The sequence below is a fragment of the Nipponia nippon genome, unplaced genomic scaffold (genome assembly GCF_047370975.1).
Source record: "Nipponia nippon isolate SJK-2023a ecotype South Korea unplaced genomic scaffold, ASM4737097v1 scaffold_21, whole genome shotgun sequence".
In the NCBI taxonomy this organism is placed as follows: domain Eukaryota; kingdom Metazoa; phylum Chordata; class Aves; order Pelecaniformes; family Threskiornithidae; genus Nipponia; species Nipponia nippon.
The window spans coordinates 7,827,272-7,845,268 of NW_028262338.1; the positions used below are offsets into that span (position 1 = coordinate 7,827,272).

Here is a 17,997-nt window from a genome sequence, read left to right on the forward strand (position 1 = left end):
CTTTTTGCATTTATCTTTCTGTGGAGGTTGCTATCAAAAAGACTTAAGGGTTGAGATGGTAGGTTGGATGCAGAAATGATGCAGTGCTCATTCATATCTTGCAGGTGTAGGTTTCATAGAGATCCTCTGTGAGACAAAGCCAGCCATGATGTTACCTCGGATGCTATAAGAGAAAAGGATACTCAAAACCCAAGAGGCAAAGCAATAAAATTTTAAGCAATAACTTCTTACACCCAGCAAAACAGTATTTGTTTTGAAGGGGCTCATGAGTTTCCTGGAAGGGATGTGGATATGGAAATGCCATCCAGTTTCCTTCAGGAGACCAACATTCCCACCCGGGGAAACACAGCATCCTCCTCCACTGCGCCGTGCGCGGCAGCAGGCCTCCCTTCTGGCTTGGCGCTGCTGGCCCCCTTCCCTAGCAAGCGCTTTGCCATTCGTGTGCGCATACGGCAGGTGGGAGAGAAAGAGTAGCCAGAGCCAAAAGAGCATTTAAAATACTTCAGTAGAGTGAAAAAGAGAAGTCGGAGGTTTGGGTTTTTGTCATGACTTTCAGTTTGTACCATGGAAATGACAGCAGTGTTCTCAAATTGCATCCCAACGGTTCCCAGCCAGATGAATTTTAAACATTTTATTATTTCTAGAAGTAGAACAAGTTCAGAAGAAGACGCCTGATAGCAGGTTTTGAAAAATACATGTTTTACTGATGTAGTTTCCTCCCTGTTTCTTGATCCCAGCAACTCTATGCGAACACCTTTTTAAGCGAAGCGAATGTTTGAAAATATGAACATAGGTGTAAACAAAGTTCTCCAAGCAGCTCTCAACATGAAGCAATTTATTTGAGCTAGCAGCCCTGATCTTAGATTAGAATTCCTCTGTCACAGAAATTATATCTAGAAGAAAAAAGAATTTGTGTCCCCCCAAGTTTGCATTCCCCAAGTAAGTGAATTATAGAATTACAGCTTTGCCATATCAAAAATAACATTCCTCATTGCCCTTTTCTGAAAGGCTACTTTTTCCTTTAAATTTATTTTGATATTGTATTTTAAGTTTTGTGCATGGGTCGTACCTGTGGCACTGCATTCAGATAGGCATATTAACAATTATCGTACATTTATCTTTGATTTTAGCTAGTACAGGTGGAATAAAGCTCCCTCATTAGCTAACGTAGTCTGAAGTGTAGGCTCTGTATATGAAGAACTTTCATTGGACAGTAGGGAATTCTGCCGTGAGATGCAAATCTGTAAGAAAACACCCCTTCTCCTCACAGAACTATTCATTTTTCTTACTTAATTCTCCCTAGAGAAAATACCTTATCACACCAGGAAACAAAAATCCATTTTAAACTCTTAAGGATGTGGCACTAAGAATGAGATGGGCCAGAGAGAAAGAGATAAGAGGTACAGATTTTTTTCCTGCCAACTCGTCAGCCTCATTAGCACAGCATTATGTTTAGGGGGTATGGTTAATTGTAAAGCCCCCTAATGAAGAAGAGGTGGGCACCAAAGCTGGCAAACTCAGCAGGGGAACATCTGCTTGTGGTTGCTTTTATATTGACTTGTTTCGGAATGTCACCAGAGCCGTGGAAACTATTGCAAGTATGAAAGCATTCGTCCTCCTGCACAGAATAAATACTACCACATCTAGTGATGTGCCAGCTGGGTTATCCTCGATCAGCTGGCTGGTAGAAGTTCAACATCAACAGTCTTAGTCATTACGAAGCCCTGAAATAATGCTACCACGACCGACAGGACTATGTTCTGATACAAATTGCCACACCCGCTGTGGGAGGGTTCTGTGGTGCCTTTCCTCTCTGGGGGACCGGTGGGATTTGCTCTTGGCACATGAAATGAGCCAGTTCATGCGTTCAGAGCAGTGTCGTGTTTCCGTATTCAGAGGGTTGACCTTTTCCTCTTTCACTTTTCTTCTCTGACTTACAGAGCCATAATGGGTTTTTAATATTTGCACTATTTGCTAGTAATAAATTCTCCTGGTGAGATCCTTTGCTTTTCTTATCAACAGAGACACAGTGTCTCTCAGGACTGAAGGATATCACAGATTTCCCATATCTATACTTGAAAGTCTACTTCTTTTTTCCTGCGGTATTGCTAAATCTAGTCATACAGTTTTTGACAATTATTATTTTTAAAAAATAATAACAGGAAAAAGAAAAGTAATTTCTTCATATTCAGTAATATTCTTGCTTTTCCTAGGAAGACAACAAATGGTGAGAGTTATTCAAGAACTCTTGTTTCATAGCTCAAATCCTTCGCACTAGAGCAAACATAGCTGGAGTGACAGTATGCTGTCATGAATTGCCCTGGTTATTGCTATTGCACTTGTACAACCAAAGTTAAGATATGCAGTTCCAAGACGTCGCTGTTTCACTTTATGATTTTGCAACTGCAGCAATCTAAAAGCTCTGTTCCAGACCAGTGGTTTCCTAAAGTGATATAAGAAAGGAAGTTTTGGTGAACTACAAGGGTGGTTGGAAGTGTTCAAACTTGTTTTATTTTGGGTTTAAATAAATGTTACTGGATGACAGCTGAAAAGAATCTAAGAAATCACTACCAGTTCTTTATTGACTGTGTATTTTTGTATTTTGCATAACTAGAGAAGGGATGTTAAGGTCAAATACTTATTGCTATCTGTAATTTGAATGGACAGGGTGTGAACTCATTTTAGGGTTTTTGGAGGGGGCAAGGGAAGAGAGTTGTTTGGGTTTTTTTAACCTATACACTCACAGAACAGAAGCAACCTTGTATGACTGATTGTTACCTACACAGTGCAACTCTACTTCCTCTTCAAACTCATATTCTCAAGACTAAAAGAGAAGAAATTGAGCTACAATCAACAAGGACACATTATTTGCTATAGTGAAGTTTTTTGATCATTTTCTCAATTCTTAGAACTATATATAAGACAGAACAAATAGCAATTTGCTGACTAGTTTCATGATAATTTCTAGTCCCTAGCATTAAGATACACAAAGGACGTTGTGGTACTTTATGCATTAAAGTACCACAATTAGTATTATGAAAAATGTTTTTAAATTCTCTTATGTGGGGCATGATACAAGAAATTATTATTACATAATTTTTATCCTGCAGCTCTTTAGCCTTGATTATGCAGTCTTCGAGAGTAACAAAGAACTCACTTAATAGCCTGTATCACTTCGAGATAAGTGGCATATTTATAGCTTCTATAATGTACATCAAAATGAGGACGATTATGCCTTGTTTAAAAAGACAATGTTAAAACACATGCAATTTATAATTAAGAATTTGTTTTGACAATAAAAATGAGGGAGTTAATGTTTGTGAAACATAAAGTGATAATGATAAATATTTGAACATTACTACCATGCTTAACATTATGCTACTTTATTCCTCTGTGAGAATGTGTTGTCAGCATCATAGGATGTTTTTATGGAATTGTGGATAACACATATCTAAAAATGTAAGTAGAACATTTTATAATTACAAGGTACTGTAGAGAGTTTTAGAAGTCTGTACATACTGTACACAGTTTCATTTAACACCCTAGTCTATTTTCATTTTGCTTCTTCTGTTTTATTTGATACAAAAAATTAAAAATCACATAGAGGGTCTCTTTAGTGGTGTTAAATTAGTTTAATTTGCTTTTTACATGGGATATTTGGTTGCAATTGAGTATTATTAGCTCCATCCATGCCGCCTGACTCGGATACTCTTTTTACGCAGACTTGTATGTCTTACTTCCACTCATCCTTTCAATTTTGTCTATTCAAATACAGTGACAACCTCCCCCAACAAAACAGCATCTTAGATAAGTAGGTTACTAAAAATGCTATGCAGTGACATGAGATTGAGAAGCTAGAAATTGCACTTGCAAACTGAAGGGATTTAACTCTGTAAGAACAGCCTTAGAGGCATATGTTTATTATTTAGGATATATATGTTCTCCAGGCAAATCCAAACTTATTTCAAATGAACTATCCCTACACTTTACGCATCATGAACCTTAAGCTGTCATTACCTTCAAACATCCTTAATGAATTTGGTTTTCTTCACTGAAAGAGCAGGAAGATGATAAGTAAGGTAAGACCAAGGGGAAAAAAAAAGTGACAGAAATTATCTTAAAATCATTGTACTGCAGACGTGTTTTGAACACACAAAAGGTCTAGAAGTGAAACCTCAGTGAGGAAGTGGACCATCAGTGCTACGCTGATCAGTTTACAGGTTACAGAGATGACACTTTGCTGGGGTGACTCAGTTGACATTGAGTCTAGGAAAAACTGAGAGTAAAAAAGGACTGAATTACTGTCACTGGAATTTTAAGAAAGCCTTTAATGCCTCTCAAAAGATAAGAAATAATCATCAAAGAGCTTTTCACCTCTATATGATTAGTTAGAGGCAGGTGAGCTTGAATGCCTGAATCTGAAGCTATACAGATACAAATCTGAGCAGAAAAATCAGATCCTTTCAGTCTGTAAGAATTGTAAACATATTGATTCCACAAGAATAGTTGGTTTTTTCCCTGCCCATTAAACCAGAAAGATCTAGCCCGTCACTGTGAAAGAGATAGCAAAGTTAAGGAGTCTTTGTGCTCTGGATGCTTTTTTGCATTATCACCAAAGCAATGATGGCCCTTCAATCCTCCTTCACAGCTCTGTCGCTACCGCCATGGCTTGGCGGTTCTCCCTGCGTACCATCAAGCTTCTTTCCAAGGAGTCTTAACAGCAGCTAAAACCATTATGGAAATGTATTTCACTTAGGTACAACTACACTTGCCACATAAACAGAAAAGATCCTTTTTATTGTGGTCATAACTGAGCAAGGAGCAGAAAACCAGGCCAAAACTAGCTATTAATTATATGTATTACTTGGATCCATAGACTTTGTTGTTGGGTATGTCATATGTGTTAAATGCCTGCTCCTCGGCCTATACTATTAAGGTGGCATGGATTTTCCTGTTGCTCTGCTGTCACAGGAACGGGTCCATAGTGATTTCAAAAACAACTACAGACCAGATGATGAACAGAGGTGCTTGGATGAATAAAGGAAGTGGGAAGTCAACTGTGCAGATTTTCTCAGGTCTTTTGGGATGCTGCCAAGCGCTGAAGCAGCCAGTACAGAAGAGACCTGAATGCAGTTGACTTGAGTCCTTCCCAGCCACGCCAGGAGAGGCCTCTGTCCCTCTTGTCTGCAGCTCCTTGTCCAGTTTCTCAGGAAGCCTTCCACTTGTCCCTGTCGTCTTCTCTGCCTCACAGGGATTATATAAGGGGAAATGGTTCTGAGGTGTTCTGATTTTGCGGTTCTGAAAAAGTGCATGTACATAGATCTTGGATGTCTGCATGACAGGGAGGAACCAAAAAGCCTGCTTACTGAATGAGTTCATTTAGGCAATCATGTGAATTCATCTGTAAATACTCATTGGCCAAACAATTAACTAATTTGGATGAGAAAATGTAGAGTATAGAGCAGGTGTGGGAGGAAGGGAATTGTACTGCATCTTTACTCTTTGTTGACATGATCCTGAAACGTAGACTAATTATTTTCAGTGAACAAAGTTTTCAACAGTTATAACTTTAGCAAACGTTCATTAATTGCTATGGTTTGATGAATGACTGAACAGATATGAGTATCTGGATTATTTGAGAAAAGTTTTTTATTCCTATTCGATAAATGTTTGTTATTCGTTATTCTTCAAAAAATATGCAGGAGTAGTTACCTTAGACTGGTTTTACTTCCTGACAGCAATATCAAACGGCTGGAAGCTACCACCGTAACACCGTAACAAAAATCCACCTCCTGCTCACAGAATTGTCTGTAACTCTTCATACTGGTGGTATATGAAAGTTAAATAACTCAACTCCTCCTGTATTTGCTTTCAAGTAACGATATGTTGGGCACAGTAATGTTAAACAGTGATTCATGCGAGTTACAATCAGGGAGAGTTTAAATGAAGAAAAAAAAAAAAAAAGCAAAAATATTCCCTGGTGCTCTCTTTCTGGACAGGTGACAAGAGTATTTATATTTGGACTAAAATATTAAGGTATACCTGTTAAGATATTTTAGCGTTATCTTAAGGGTATTAGCTTAGAGCTGAAGATTTCCTTTGAAGCAGCAAACATAAAAATAGGCCTTTCAGTCCATTGTGTCTGGCTACTGCTTTAAATGTTTCACTGTCCTACAGAGACAGTATTCTTTTAGCAAGTATGTTTAGGCAATAATTTAATATAGCTTTTCAGAAGACCAAGGATATTGAAAGAAACACCCTCCTCAACCATAAAGAGAACAATAAAGATACACAGAACAATTTAATAATAGGCTGGGTTTTCTGACTTAAAGCTTGTGTCGTCATTTGCTCCTCTGCAAAGTGGATACACAGTATGTTTAAATTCTGCCAAAAGCAAACATGAAGAAAAACTTCTTTACTTGGATGGTGACAGAGCACTGGAACAGGCTGCCCAGGGAGTTGTAGAGTCTCCTTCTCTGGAGATATTTAAAACCCGCCTGGATGAGATCCTGCGCAGCCTGCTCTCAGTGAACCTGTTTTAGCAGGGGGGTTGGACTAGATGATCTCCAGAGGACCCTTCCAGCCCTAACCATTCCGTGATAATGCAGGTATTCGTATCTTATACCTATTCACTAGATCAAAATCTTCAGACAGGGAATGTTTTCAGTTCTCAGAGGGATCCCCTGACAATGCCATATGCTATAATCAACCATACTGGAACCTAGAGCTGTGTATGGGGCTGTCAGGGATTTCTAGGCACAGTGACAATCCACCTATGGTGATTTTTTTAATGCCAGGCCTATTTCCCAACACAGATTTTCCAATAGGATATGCACCTGTCATATCATATTTTGACTTAATTAAGAAGCATAGGAATAAGACTTCTGGGTTTTTTTGAGCGTTATGAAGTCTCTGGGGACCGCATGCCTGCCAACAGTTCAATTCATTATGATACAGCATTAAAATAAAGTATAAAAGTCTACAAATGCATCTTCTTCCACAAAATAATAGCCTTGACTACATTTTCCTGATAAAACAGAAACCAGACCCAGATCTCTTTATGTGGCTTAATAGATGCATAGCAAGATAAATATTTAATTACCAATTTGACACTGTTTATCAGTTACGAGCAATACACTGTCTCTACTGCACAGCTCCAATTAGCTCTGCAAAACAGAGAACAGGAAGAAAATAAAAAGGAATTTACAGATACTGGCTCACCAGTCTCATGGATCCTGTGCAGCTTGTTGTATTGCTGTTTATTGATTAGTCTTATAATGCCTTTGTATCTAATTAAAAATTCAGGACGGGCTCTGTGAGTAAGCAATAGACAATGTCTGGTCTAAAAAAGGAACTACCCAGTCACAGAAATGAACTGGGAATACCAGAAGCTCCATCTGTCCTGAATAATTATACGTTCACAAACGGTTTTGCATAGTACAGTGTTTTGTACATTCAAAAATACTGGAATAGTAAGTAGAAATGCAGTTTGTCTAGTAATTTTATTAAATTCATAGAAATTTATTGATAGAAAGGATTTCAAGATATAAGCTAGTCCTTTCCTCGTGGTCTGAGGTATGATTTCATAAACCCTCTGATTTTAGGGTTTCTACAATCTCCCTAAATAGTATGGGTCAGGGCTGATTATCGTTATGGTTTATAAACAGTGTGTTTGTTTTACTCCTTTGATCACCAATTAGATTTTCCTCCAGACTAGTTCCGTGCTTCCAAACGTTTCCATAGGTCGTGTTTTCTAAACCGTTTACTTATTACACTTTCCTGCATTCCTGTTTTTCTTAAAATTTTAGACTTAGAAGTGAACTTTTTTTTTTTAATCAAGCAGAATGCAGCAACTATTTGGTATCAGTTTTTCACAGAGTAGAACAGGGAATATTTCTCGCAAGTTTACACACGACACTCTGGGTAATGCATCCCAGAAAAGGTGTTTATTTGCGACAGAATCACGTTCTCCATCCAAATTTCAGAAGTTGGTGAATTTTTATTCTCTAGACTTTTCCCTGATTTCATCCCTTTTTTATTGGAAAATTTCACTAGCATTCAGTGGATGGTGCCTTACACTGTGAGCAAGAAGGTCGCACAAGAGAAACTGTAGTTTCTTAATAAGTGGCTGAGACATGCACTGTTTGAGCAGTGGTTGTGGACGTACTTCAGTAATACAATAAATCTGAAACCCATCTCAGTTTATAAGCGTGTGAGGTCAACTGTAGTAGTTCACCTAACTCGGATGGTATTGTTTTAACATGCACTTTATTGCAAATAATCTGAACCAAATCACTGCTGTTTACACAGCATAGGTTGTAGTGAGAAAAAAAAAATATATACAGGTAATATATTACTAAATGTACAGACTATTTAGTCATTTTAATGAAACGTTCATAGTGCAGAAGGTTGAGATTTAACTTTTCTTAACAGTACCTGCTATTAATGGACAGTGGATTCCATTCGCTAAGCCATTTCTTATTGCTTGGTCTGTGACTTTTGAAGAAAGTCGAGTCATATGTGAATGTTCAGTTTGGAGAGAAACAAGCTGACAATTCAGGATGACTCGCTTCAGATAAGAGATACAGATAGGATGGTTTGTAATGTTCCAGTTGCTTTTTTCTGCTGTTATCGGGATTTGCTAACTGATCAGGGACAGAATTCCAATATCTGGCCCTTTCAGTTAATCTTATATTTCTGCAGCACACGTAAAGGAAGAGCGGCAGATAAATGTAGTCACTTCAGCAAGTCCGTCAGCTCCTATGAAGCTTAACCTCAAACAATCCTTGTCCTTCTCTGCCCATAGCTCAGCCCAGATCACAAATGTTTCAGCTATGGCATGACAGAGAGAGAGGTAATGGAGTTTGTAATGACCAAGTCTCAGCCATCCTTTCTGATTCTCTTCTCTGCTCCAGTCACCAAGCAAACATAGCCCTCAAGGACTAGAATGTGTTAGTCACTGGGAGGAATGAAGCTAGAAAAAAGCCTTTGTTTTGAAATGGAGTAAATGCAGATATGGAAAGTTTATTCCAGTTTCAAATGCCTTAACACTACTCCCAGGCTCCTTCTGTTCTGTGACTGTTCAATCTCATGTTCTCTTAATCCCTCCTTCTTGTGTTCAGGTTTCTCTGGTTTCTGTTGTCATCTAAATTTAGTTTTGGGGAAGAGTTCTTGGAAGTATAGTATAGTCCTCTTTCCAACATCTCGTTAATCTTTCCATTGTCTCCTCCATTGTACCTCAGCTCGTATCCCCACCGAAGCATTGGCAATGGTACTGTCGTTAGTTTATACCTAAATTCTATGATGCGCAGGACTGCAATTAGTTGCATAAAGTCTCGAGACTTATTTTGGCTATATGGGTATTCAAACATTTATCTTGCGCGCTCAGGCTGCCCATAGGTTGCTAATAAATCTATAAGCTTGGAATATTTTTCTTGTCTTTTCTTTTGGGGAAACTTTATTGAAAACGTGTGCATGTTTACAGGTTACAGGCAGAGTATGGGTCTGGCTGAGGAATGTTGGACTTAATGTAGTTCCCAGCATGCTAATAAGCCCCTTAGGTAAGCAATGAGCACTCCTTAGTGTGTGATGACCAGATCCATGGCAATCCCTATTTTGTTGGGGTTTTTTTTCCCGCCTTCTAATTATTCAGATACTGCACCTAGATCAAAATAAAATCTAATTTGCTTGCACACCTGTGTTCGTAAAAACAAGAGGAGCAAGGAAAATCAAACATAAGGTAACTGCAGCAGAAGAAATACATACACAGGATGCTTTTCTGTTGTTTATACTCAGCAGGTCTTTGAAAGCAGCTCAGTAGGCTGAGTAGCTTTCACGAGCATTTCTTCTTAGGAATCAAGTGATGACTACACTGACTCTTTGCTGCTTTAAAGTGCATGGTAGCTGCTAATTACTTTTTTTTTTTAAGCAAATTAAAAGGGCTGGCGTGTGTCGTCATATTAAAAACTACTGATGCAACATTATGGTAGTACTCTGGGTGAGTGCTACAAGCTTGAGTGGCTATCCCCTGAAAAAAAGAAAAGGTTTTCTTTGCAGAAGAAAGTATCTTTTTGTTTTCTGTGTTTTACTGTTTGTTTCCCAGTATGCACTTTCTTTACCTTAGCAGAACATTAGAGAGTGCTTTTAATTTGCCAGTGCAAGATCAGTGGATCTGAAGCTTGTAGCATGTTAAGATTTTATTACTTTCTGTCTCAGGCCAAAAAAAAAGTTTATTAGAGAATGGCTCAAGCAGAAAAGGAAAGCAAAGGAGCAAATAAAAGAAACTCGAATTAAGGCTGAAATAAAGTTAGTTTTCAACCAGGGCAGGATGAGCCCTTACACCACGCTTGGGTACACTGCTGCCTTTTGTGCTTTGCCTGTTGCGGGGGCAGTCTGAGGTGCGATGTATTGCTGTTTATATTTTTGCTCTGAGAGCAATTCCACCCTGTCACGTGTAATGGTGGTTATCAGCAGCTATGGCTCACACACATTGCACTCTTGTCCTCTCTTGCACCTTTATTTTTATTTTCCTGGGAAAATGAGAAAGGTCAAATGCTTTCTTGAATAGCTGACTAAATATCCTTCTCAGCTAAAATGGCAGGAGATGCCATAAGGCAAATATGGCTACAGCTGGGAGGCTTCATTCCATTTTTGCCCTGCTCATAAGACTAAACATGTCACTGGTGCTTAATGTCCAGTGATTCAGGAGTTGGAACTTGAATTAATTCTCAACCTCTTTCTTTGCACTCCAGTGTAATGCACAGCAGGCTCCTCAACTCTAGCATCTTTTGCTCTCCTTTTGAATAGAACAGCAATGCTGACCTTTTAGAAATAAAACGGATGGGGATATTTCTGAAGTCAGATGTCTGAATTTAAATCAATACATTTGCCAGAATAATAAAATAAGGTAAAAATCAAAAGCAACCTGAAAAGAAAAACTGCTTTCATTTCACTGTTCTTTTTGAAAGTAAGAAACCAAAGACAAGGAATATCATGCACATACAATGATAGGAATATGCAACTCCTCTTTACATCCTTTCTCATATTCAGATTTTCTTTCCACTGAGAAATAAAACAATATATGTGTCTAGAAGAATGTGTTTTCCTGCTTAGTTAGTAGGGTTAAAATTGCTATTTTTATTAAACGCTGAGTACTTCCTCATTTATCATTTTAAATTCCATTACTTGTTTCCTAGGAGACACAAAATATGCAGGAAAATCATCTGAGACTCTGATTTGTTAGGCTGTTCTCTTTAATGAGAGTTGGATATGCCTTGTGTTAAGGAACAAAATAAACTTGGAGGTGCTGTAGTAAAAAGGTTGGGACTTTGAATTTCATTTCTGTGCAGGCCTACTTTCTGCTTCTGGAAGTTGGAAGGGGATTGTAAAGTATTCAAAGCAGTATCAGATTATCATTTAGTGGCTCAGCTGTGCTGTCTCCTCCACTGAAGCAGGATAGGGAGTTCCCTCGTGCACCCACCCCTTGTAGTAGTGCCTTTCTCCTGGTAGTTCTAGGTATTTCTTGGAGGAGAAGAATGGACAGTAGACAGCAACTTTTTTTTCTTCCTGTGAGTTCTTCTTCAGAAATACTGAAGCCTGGATGGTTCCATAGGTATTTAAAAGCCGTTAATTGTTTAGTGAAGTGCCAGTGCTAAGTTCCAAACAGAGGTATCTATCTTTTTTTCTTTCTGATAATAAAATCCTAAATGAATCTGAAGGTAACAGATCAGTTGTCTTACCTGAAGTAGTCTTCACCACCTCAGTTGTATTTCTTAATCCTGTAAAGGAGAACTGGTAAAGCCTCCAGGACCTGGTGTCCCCCACCTCCACTGAGCTGCGCTTCCATTGGTAAATAATCTCTTCTCTTGGGTAGCCATCTTATTGCAATGGAAAATACAGAATACTTTGTTTCATAGTCATTGCTAGGATTTTAGTGTACTTTGGGGAGTAAAAATACTATTTTCTATTTCTGGAGAAAACTGGAGGAGCTTATTGCAAGTAAATTATAGATATGTTTTTTCTCAAGTTACTTAGTAGTACCTTTTCCTTAATGTCACATTTTATCTTATTTATTATAATTTAAAATAGCACTTGAGATAAATTTTTCAAAAATGAATTTTCCACTTTTGTGGACCCAATAGGATGCAATTTTGCCCATCCTTCAATTATGGCCAAAAATTCTGCAGCTGGACCAGGAATTCACACCTTGACCTGACTGCAAAATGTCAAACTCTTGACTCCAACTATTGCAATAGTTAAACACCCATGTGCAGAGAGAAAGTATCAGGCCATGAGGCTTTGATGCTGAAAGTAAAAATTTGTACTGTTATGCTAAGATAGAAGCATAAATTAATCACGTAGGTCCCAGAAATTGTATCATTTTTTATATAGCATTCCTCAATTATATTTGTGAACATATTCATGTACTTGACAATAAGGTCATAATAAAACTGAAAACCATTGGACTATGTCTAGTTAAGAACATAACCCTTGCTGACTCAAGGTATGTAAATATAAATTTATAATAAGTGGTCCAGTGTGGGTCAGAAAAGGGGTATTTCTAAGCATGCTACTTACAGCTTGAAAATTCCAGGGGGCAGGAATGGGCATCCATTGGGAAGTTGTGTAACTGTAGCTGACACTCAGCATCAATTGTCAGCCTGAGGAGAAAGAGATCAGGATATACAGAACGCACTTGAGAAGCTTGTCCTGAAAGCTACATCATGGCAAGCAAAACGAGATTCTTACTAGTATGGAACCTGACTATGAAATATGCAAATATAAGATATATATGTAAATAAAGCAAAATCAAACTACTGATATGTATGTATTAATTTGGATATTCCAAGCATAGGAAGACATCATGGTTACTGATAAGAAGTGTTTCTTTTTTGGTTACATAGGCCCTAATCATCTACTTTCTGGACTGTGTAATAGAATAAGGTATTAAAGTTCTGTTCCTATGCATCTGAAATGTCAGCATTACCCATGACTGGCAAATCCATGAGTAGATATACAGGTCATCTCCTGAGCAGTGACAAATCTCTGTGTCACAACATGCCATAATGCACTAGGGAAATGTGTTTTATGTGACACAAATTCTGTTTCAAAAATGATAGATGGGAGTCCAAATTTAGACATCCACATCCAAGACAGCCATCTAGACTACCGTCATAGCTAGTGGAAAGGCGCTCTGAGGATATACTTAATTTCATTCCAAAATAAGACATTTAAATTAAATCAGAAGAAGAATGTATTGAAAGGTGTTTCTCTCCACTGGATGTCAGGAGAGTCTCCATGATAACTCGTGTGGTGTAAGTGCTATAGATCAGGTAGAGACGTGTACTTTTAGGAATCCAAAATTAGATGAGATGTATCCCCTGATGTGCCTGCTCAAAACTCTGCCATTTTTCATTCAGTCCCTTAATTGTTGCTATACATAGCCCCAGCCCTGCCATGAGCTGCATGATACTTGGACTTGGAAAGGAGGGAGGAGGTGGAGTGAGAGAGGGCAAAAGGAGAGGGAGGAGGGGGAGAGCAGAGTGATGTTTATTTGTTCCATGAGTCTCTAAGAAAACCGTAGGTTTCTGGTCTTTGCTGATTCCTGGGTGTCCAAATGAGCAACCCCGTGAGCTGGGTTTGGCTCCTGGCTCCTGTCTATAGGTGCTGCACGCAGATGACTCCCGGAGTCTCATACTGTGAGATGCAGGGGGTGCTGTGACCGCTAGCCACCAAGTTAATGAAGTCAAAAGGAAACTTTTCTGCATTAGGGATTTAGGAACAAATCTAATTTCCTTTGAAACTAAGGGAAGTTCTGTTTGTGACATAGAAAGGAAGCTGATTCTATGTGCTAATGTAATTGCCCTTTCCTTCTCTTCTCATTTTCATCATTTTCAGTTTCATTTCAAGATCGTTGTAATATGGATCCAAAGATTAAGTTCGTTCTTTGATATTGCCCTTTCTCTGGTGAATATATTTAACACTGTTTGGATTTGGGATAGGCTCTGATTTACTGCTGGTTTTTGTTTGTTTTCTCCTGTGGAATTGAGTAGATTTCATTCTCCAGCACAAAGCACCGTCCAGGCTTTGAACATCTCCAGGCACGGAGTTTTCTAGACAACCTGTTCCACTGTTTGACCACTCTCACAGTAAAAAAATTCCTTCTTATGTTTAAACAGACTTTCCTGTACTTCAGTTTGTGCCCATTGCCTCCTGTCCTATCACTGGATACCACTGAGAAGATTGTCTCTGCCTTCTTTACCCCTTCCATCCCCTGCCCTCTTTACCCCCACCCATGTTACACACATTGATGAGATCCCCCGAGCCTTCTCTACCCTAGGCTGAACAGTCACAGCGCCCTCAGCCCTTCCCTGCCCATCCCATGCTCCCAGCCCTTCACCATCTTAATGCGCCTTCACTGCACTTGCTCCACTAAGCTCATATCCCTCTTGTACTGGGGACCCTAGCACTGGACCCAGCACTCCAGATGTGTCCCACTAGAGGAGAAGGATCGTCTCCATCAACCTGCTGGCAACAGTCTTCCTCTAATGCAGTCCAGGATGCTGTTTGCCTTTGCTTCAAGGGCACTTGGCTGGCTCATGGTAAGCGTCCACCAGGATCCCCAGGTCTTTTTCTTGCAAGGTGCTTTTCAGCTGGTCGGCCCCCACCCTGTACTGCTGCATGGGATTATTCCTCCCCTGGTTCAGGATGATGTTTTCCTTTGTTGAACTCCATGAGATTCCTGTTGGCCCATTTCTCCAGGATGTTGCAGTCCCTCTGAGTGGTAGCACAAGCTTATGATATACCAGTCACTCCGCCCAGTTTTGTATTAGCTGCAGACATGCCGAGGGTGCACTCTGTCCCGTTGTCCAGGTCATTAATGAAGATGTGAAGATGTTAAACTGTGTTGGCCTAGTACAAACCTGGGGAGTACGCCGCTAGTGACTGCTTCCTAGTTGGTCTTCATGCCACTGGTCCCAACCCTTTGAGCCTGGCAGTTCAGGCATATTCGATCCACCTCACTTATTTAGCCCATACCTGATCCTGCTCCGCCAAAGGTAAGTCTTCCTTGCTCTATTTTCCTACTGGTCTTGGGGACCTGGGATTGCTGAAGGCAGGGTTTTACCAGTAAAGACTGAGGCAAAGAAGGCATTGTGTGCCTTGGCCTTTCCGGTGTCCTTTGTGACAAGGTCCCTGTTCCCGTTCAGCAGTGCACCCGCATTTTCTCAAGTCTTCCTTTTGCTGAGGCTGTATGTGTAGAAACTCTTCTTGCTTTCATGTCCCTAGCCAGATTCAAGTCCAGGTGAACTTTGGCTTTTCTAACCCTGTCCCTGAGTGCTCGGACAGCATCTCTTATTACTCCTGGATTACCTGTCCCTGCTTCCACCTCTAGTATGTTTTCTTCTCACGTTTGAGGTTTGTCAGGAGCTTTGTGCTGATCCATGCAGACTGCCTTTGGCTTGCTTTGACTTTGCTTGATTTTATGCTGGGCAGGATGGACCGTTCTTGGCCCTGGGGGGAGGTGACTGAGGAAATCAGCCAGCTTTCCTGAGCCCTCTTCTCATTAGGATGGAATCCCAGATCTGTGATGATACTATCACATTTCACTTCTGGATTAATCCAGGTTGAATCCTTACTGGTGCTTGCTGTGACTCACTAGAACAACTAAGTATACATTAATAACAGATAGCTGTTCCTAAGATCTATCAGATCTCTCTCTCTCTAATAAGAGAAACCAAAGGGTTTGAAGAGAAAAGTAACGAAATCCAAAGAGACAGTAGTGTAGCTAAGTCCAAATTTAACATTTCAAAAGTGGACCTAGGATCTTCTTCATCAGACTGACTTTGATTTGCACTGGATTTCAGGTTCGATCATTCTCTTACCTCTTCTGGTGATGCGATGTGTAGTGAATGTAAAATAACGATGAAATAAAACTCCTTTTTGTAATTCAGACAGTTGCAACATTAAAAGGTTGTCCTAACCAAAGCTTCAGATCTATGCATTAAAATTATAATGAGTGTACTTCTCGTCAAAACTTTATTTTTGGCACCAATAAAACACTTTGAAGAAAATGCAGTCTAAAACTCAGATGGTCTTATGTCTAATATCTTTGATTCTCTACTCTCATTTTAAATTATAAATTCTTTTCAACAAATGTTGTCTTTATCTACATTTTACATCGAACCGAATATTATATCACATGTAAGGAAAAGTAAAAAAAAAAAAATGCACTTAGGATTTTCACATTTTGGAAGTATCGTATAGTCATTGGGAATATGATACTTGAGTTGTTACATCTTGCATATGTGGCACTTAAATGTAGGCATACACGTAACTTTATTATTGAAAAGATAGGTTTTAGAAGAAATCTGTCTCAAAAGAAAAGCTATACACATGCCTAAGAAATCCGGAGATGAGCATATCAAGTTCAGATTAATGAAAATTTTAGTGGAACAGGGCATATCCGTAGGTTTTGGATTAAACCTTAAATGACCAATGCTGAAGTGATAATCCTTATTTTCATAAGATATTTGAGGAATGAAATGCTTTTGCAGGGTGGAGCTTCATCTAGCTAAATTGTAATCAATTCAGAATAAGAGGCCTTTGATGTATATAATACCCCCTTTTATACCATCTACTTGATTCAAGGATATTTCAAATTCATCATTTTAATCCAATAAAAAGGTAAAAGGTAATATGGATCAAACCAGTGGCAAACAATAAAACATACCTGAAAATGAAGATGAATTACTATGACAATGCTTATGTTCATTTTAGTATAGGAACACACAATTTAGTATTGTGGAGCAAGACAGTACAGTCTATAGGAGGAAATAAAACTCTTTACTGTGCCAATATAAAATAAATTGCATGCAAGTAGTATCTTCTAAATATTTCCCTTTTTCAGGGTTGTATACATAAATAAATAGGAAAAAACAATTATTTTCCTTCAGGTTAATGTCAAATGACCTGAATTCACAGGACCTTTCTCTTTGGCTTTCCTTAGAGAAACTGAAATTAAAGTCAGGTATAAATACCTCAATGTGTACAACACTCTGCCGTCATTCCAGATCCTGAGCATCCTATTAGGAGTTGTTATCCAATGAGCATCAGCTTTCTTGGAATTTCGGAAAAATGTATCTGGTATCCAGATCTTCCCAACCATGTTGCTGTTTAATCTGAGCACTTTTATAGTGCTGTTGAACTTCAGACGTCTGTCATACCACGTTTGGGCGAAAAATATATCAATTGTATATTCCTGTTGTGTTAACCAGAAATACTGATGAAAACATAGCACTCAGCATTTCGCATAACTCCTGATATGCTTTCCTTAATTTCATATGAAAAAATGTGAACTACAGAATATGAAACTAGAACTGATAAAAACAATTTTTTGTCAGTTTTTGAGGGCATGGTTTAACAAAGATTATTGTTTAGAAACAATTTATCCTCTTATTTTCTCACTGACAGGTGAAACCAAGATTCAGCTGAGTGGCATATGCGCCTTTCTAATTCTGTGGCCCCACGCCTCAACCCATGCCTGATCAGGTCAGAGAAAAATTACTTATTCCCTTGGATCTAGGACAGGAAAATTTTGAGCTGACTTGGCTGCCTTAATTGCCTGTGCCCCCCAGTTGATGTCAGAAGTGGTGAAGTCTCACTTTCCCTGGCACCACTGGGCAGCCAGGAGCTGCAAAGTGAATTACAGAATGGAAAAGAGCAATCTGAGATTTCTTTCTATGCATGAAAACTATGAGAATGAAGTAGACGTTGTGCTAAGGTTAGACAGTTTTCCCTCAACTATATGAAGATATAATTAAATTTTTCTGTAGGAACTTTGGAAAGAGGAGAGGAGAGAGGATCTAGGCTTTTTTCTTTACATCTCTTGGTGGCTTGGTACTATCACTGGTGAATGGTTTTCCTTATTTTGTACCAATCGGGAAGCTCAGTTTTACAGGAGTTAAACTGTCACAAAGCACTTGAAAGCATAGCGCATAA

General features: G+C 39.0%; 1 protein-coding gene across 2 annotated transcripts in view; it reads right to left on the bottom strand.

Annotated features, from left to right (window-relative positions):
- GABRG2 (gamma-aminobutyric acid type A receptor subunit gamma2) overlaps nucleotides 1-17,997 on the bottom strand; it is a 70,248-nt gene that overhangs the window by 25,236 nt on the left and 27,015 nt on the right. For both annotated transcript variants that reach the window (XM_087760137.1, XM_087760136.1), the window contains exons 4-6: nucleotides 17,037-17,257; nucleotides 12,577-12,659; nucleotides 11,739-11,876 (exon numbers count right to left, since the gene is read on the bottom strand). In XM_087760137.1, coding sequence (XP_087616263.1) covers nucleotides 11,739-11,876; nucleotides 12,577-12,659; nucleotides 17,037-17,257 — 442 coding nt within the window. The remainder of the gene's footprint in view (nucleotides 1-11,738; nucleotides 11,877-12,576; nucleotides 12,660-17,036; nucleotides 17,258-17,997) is intronic.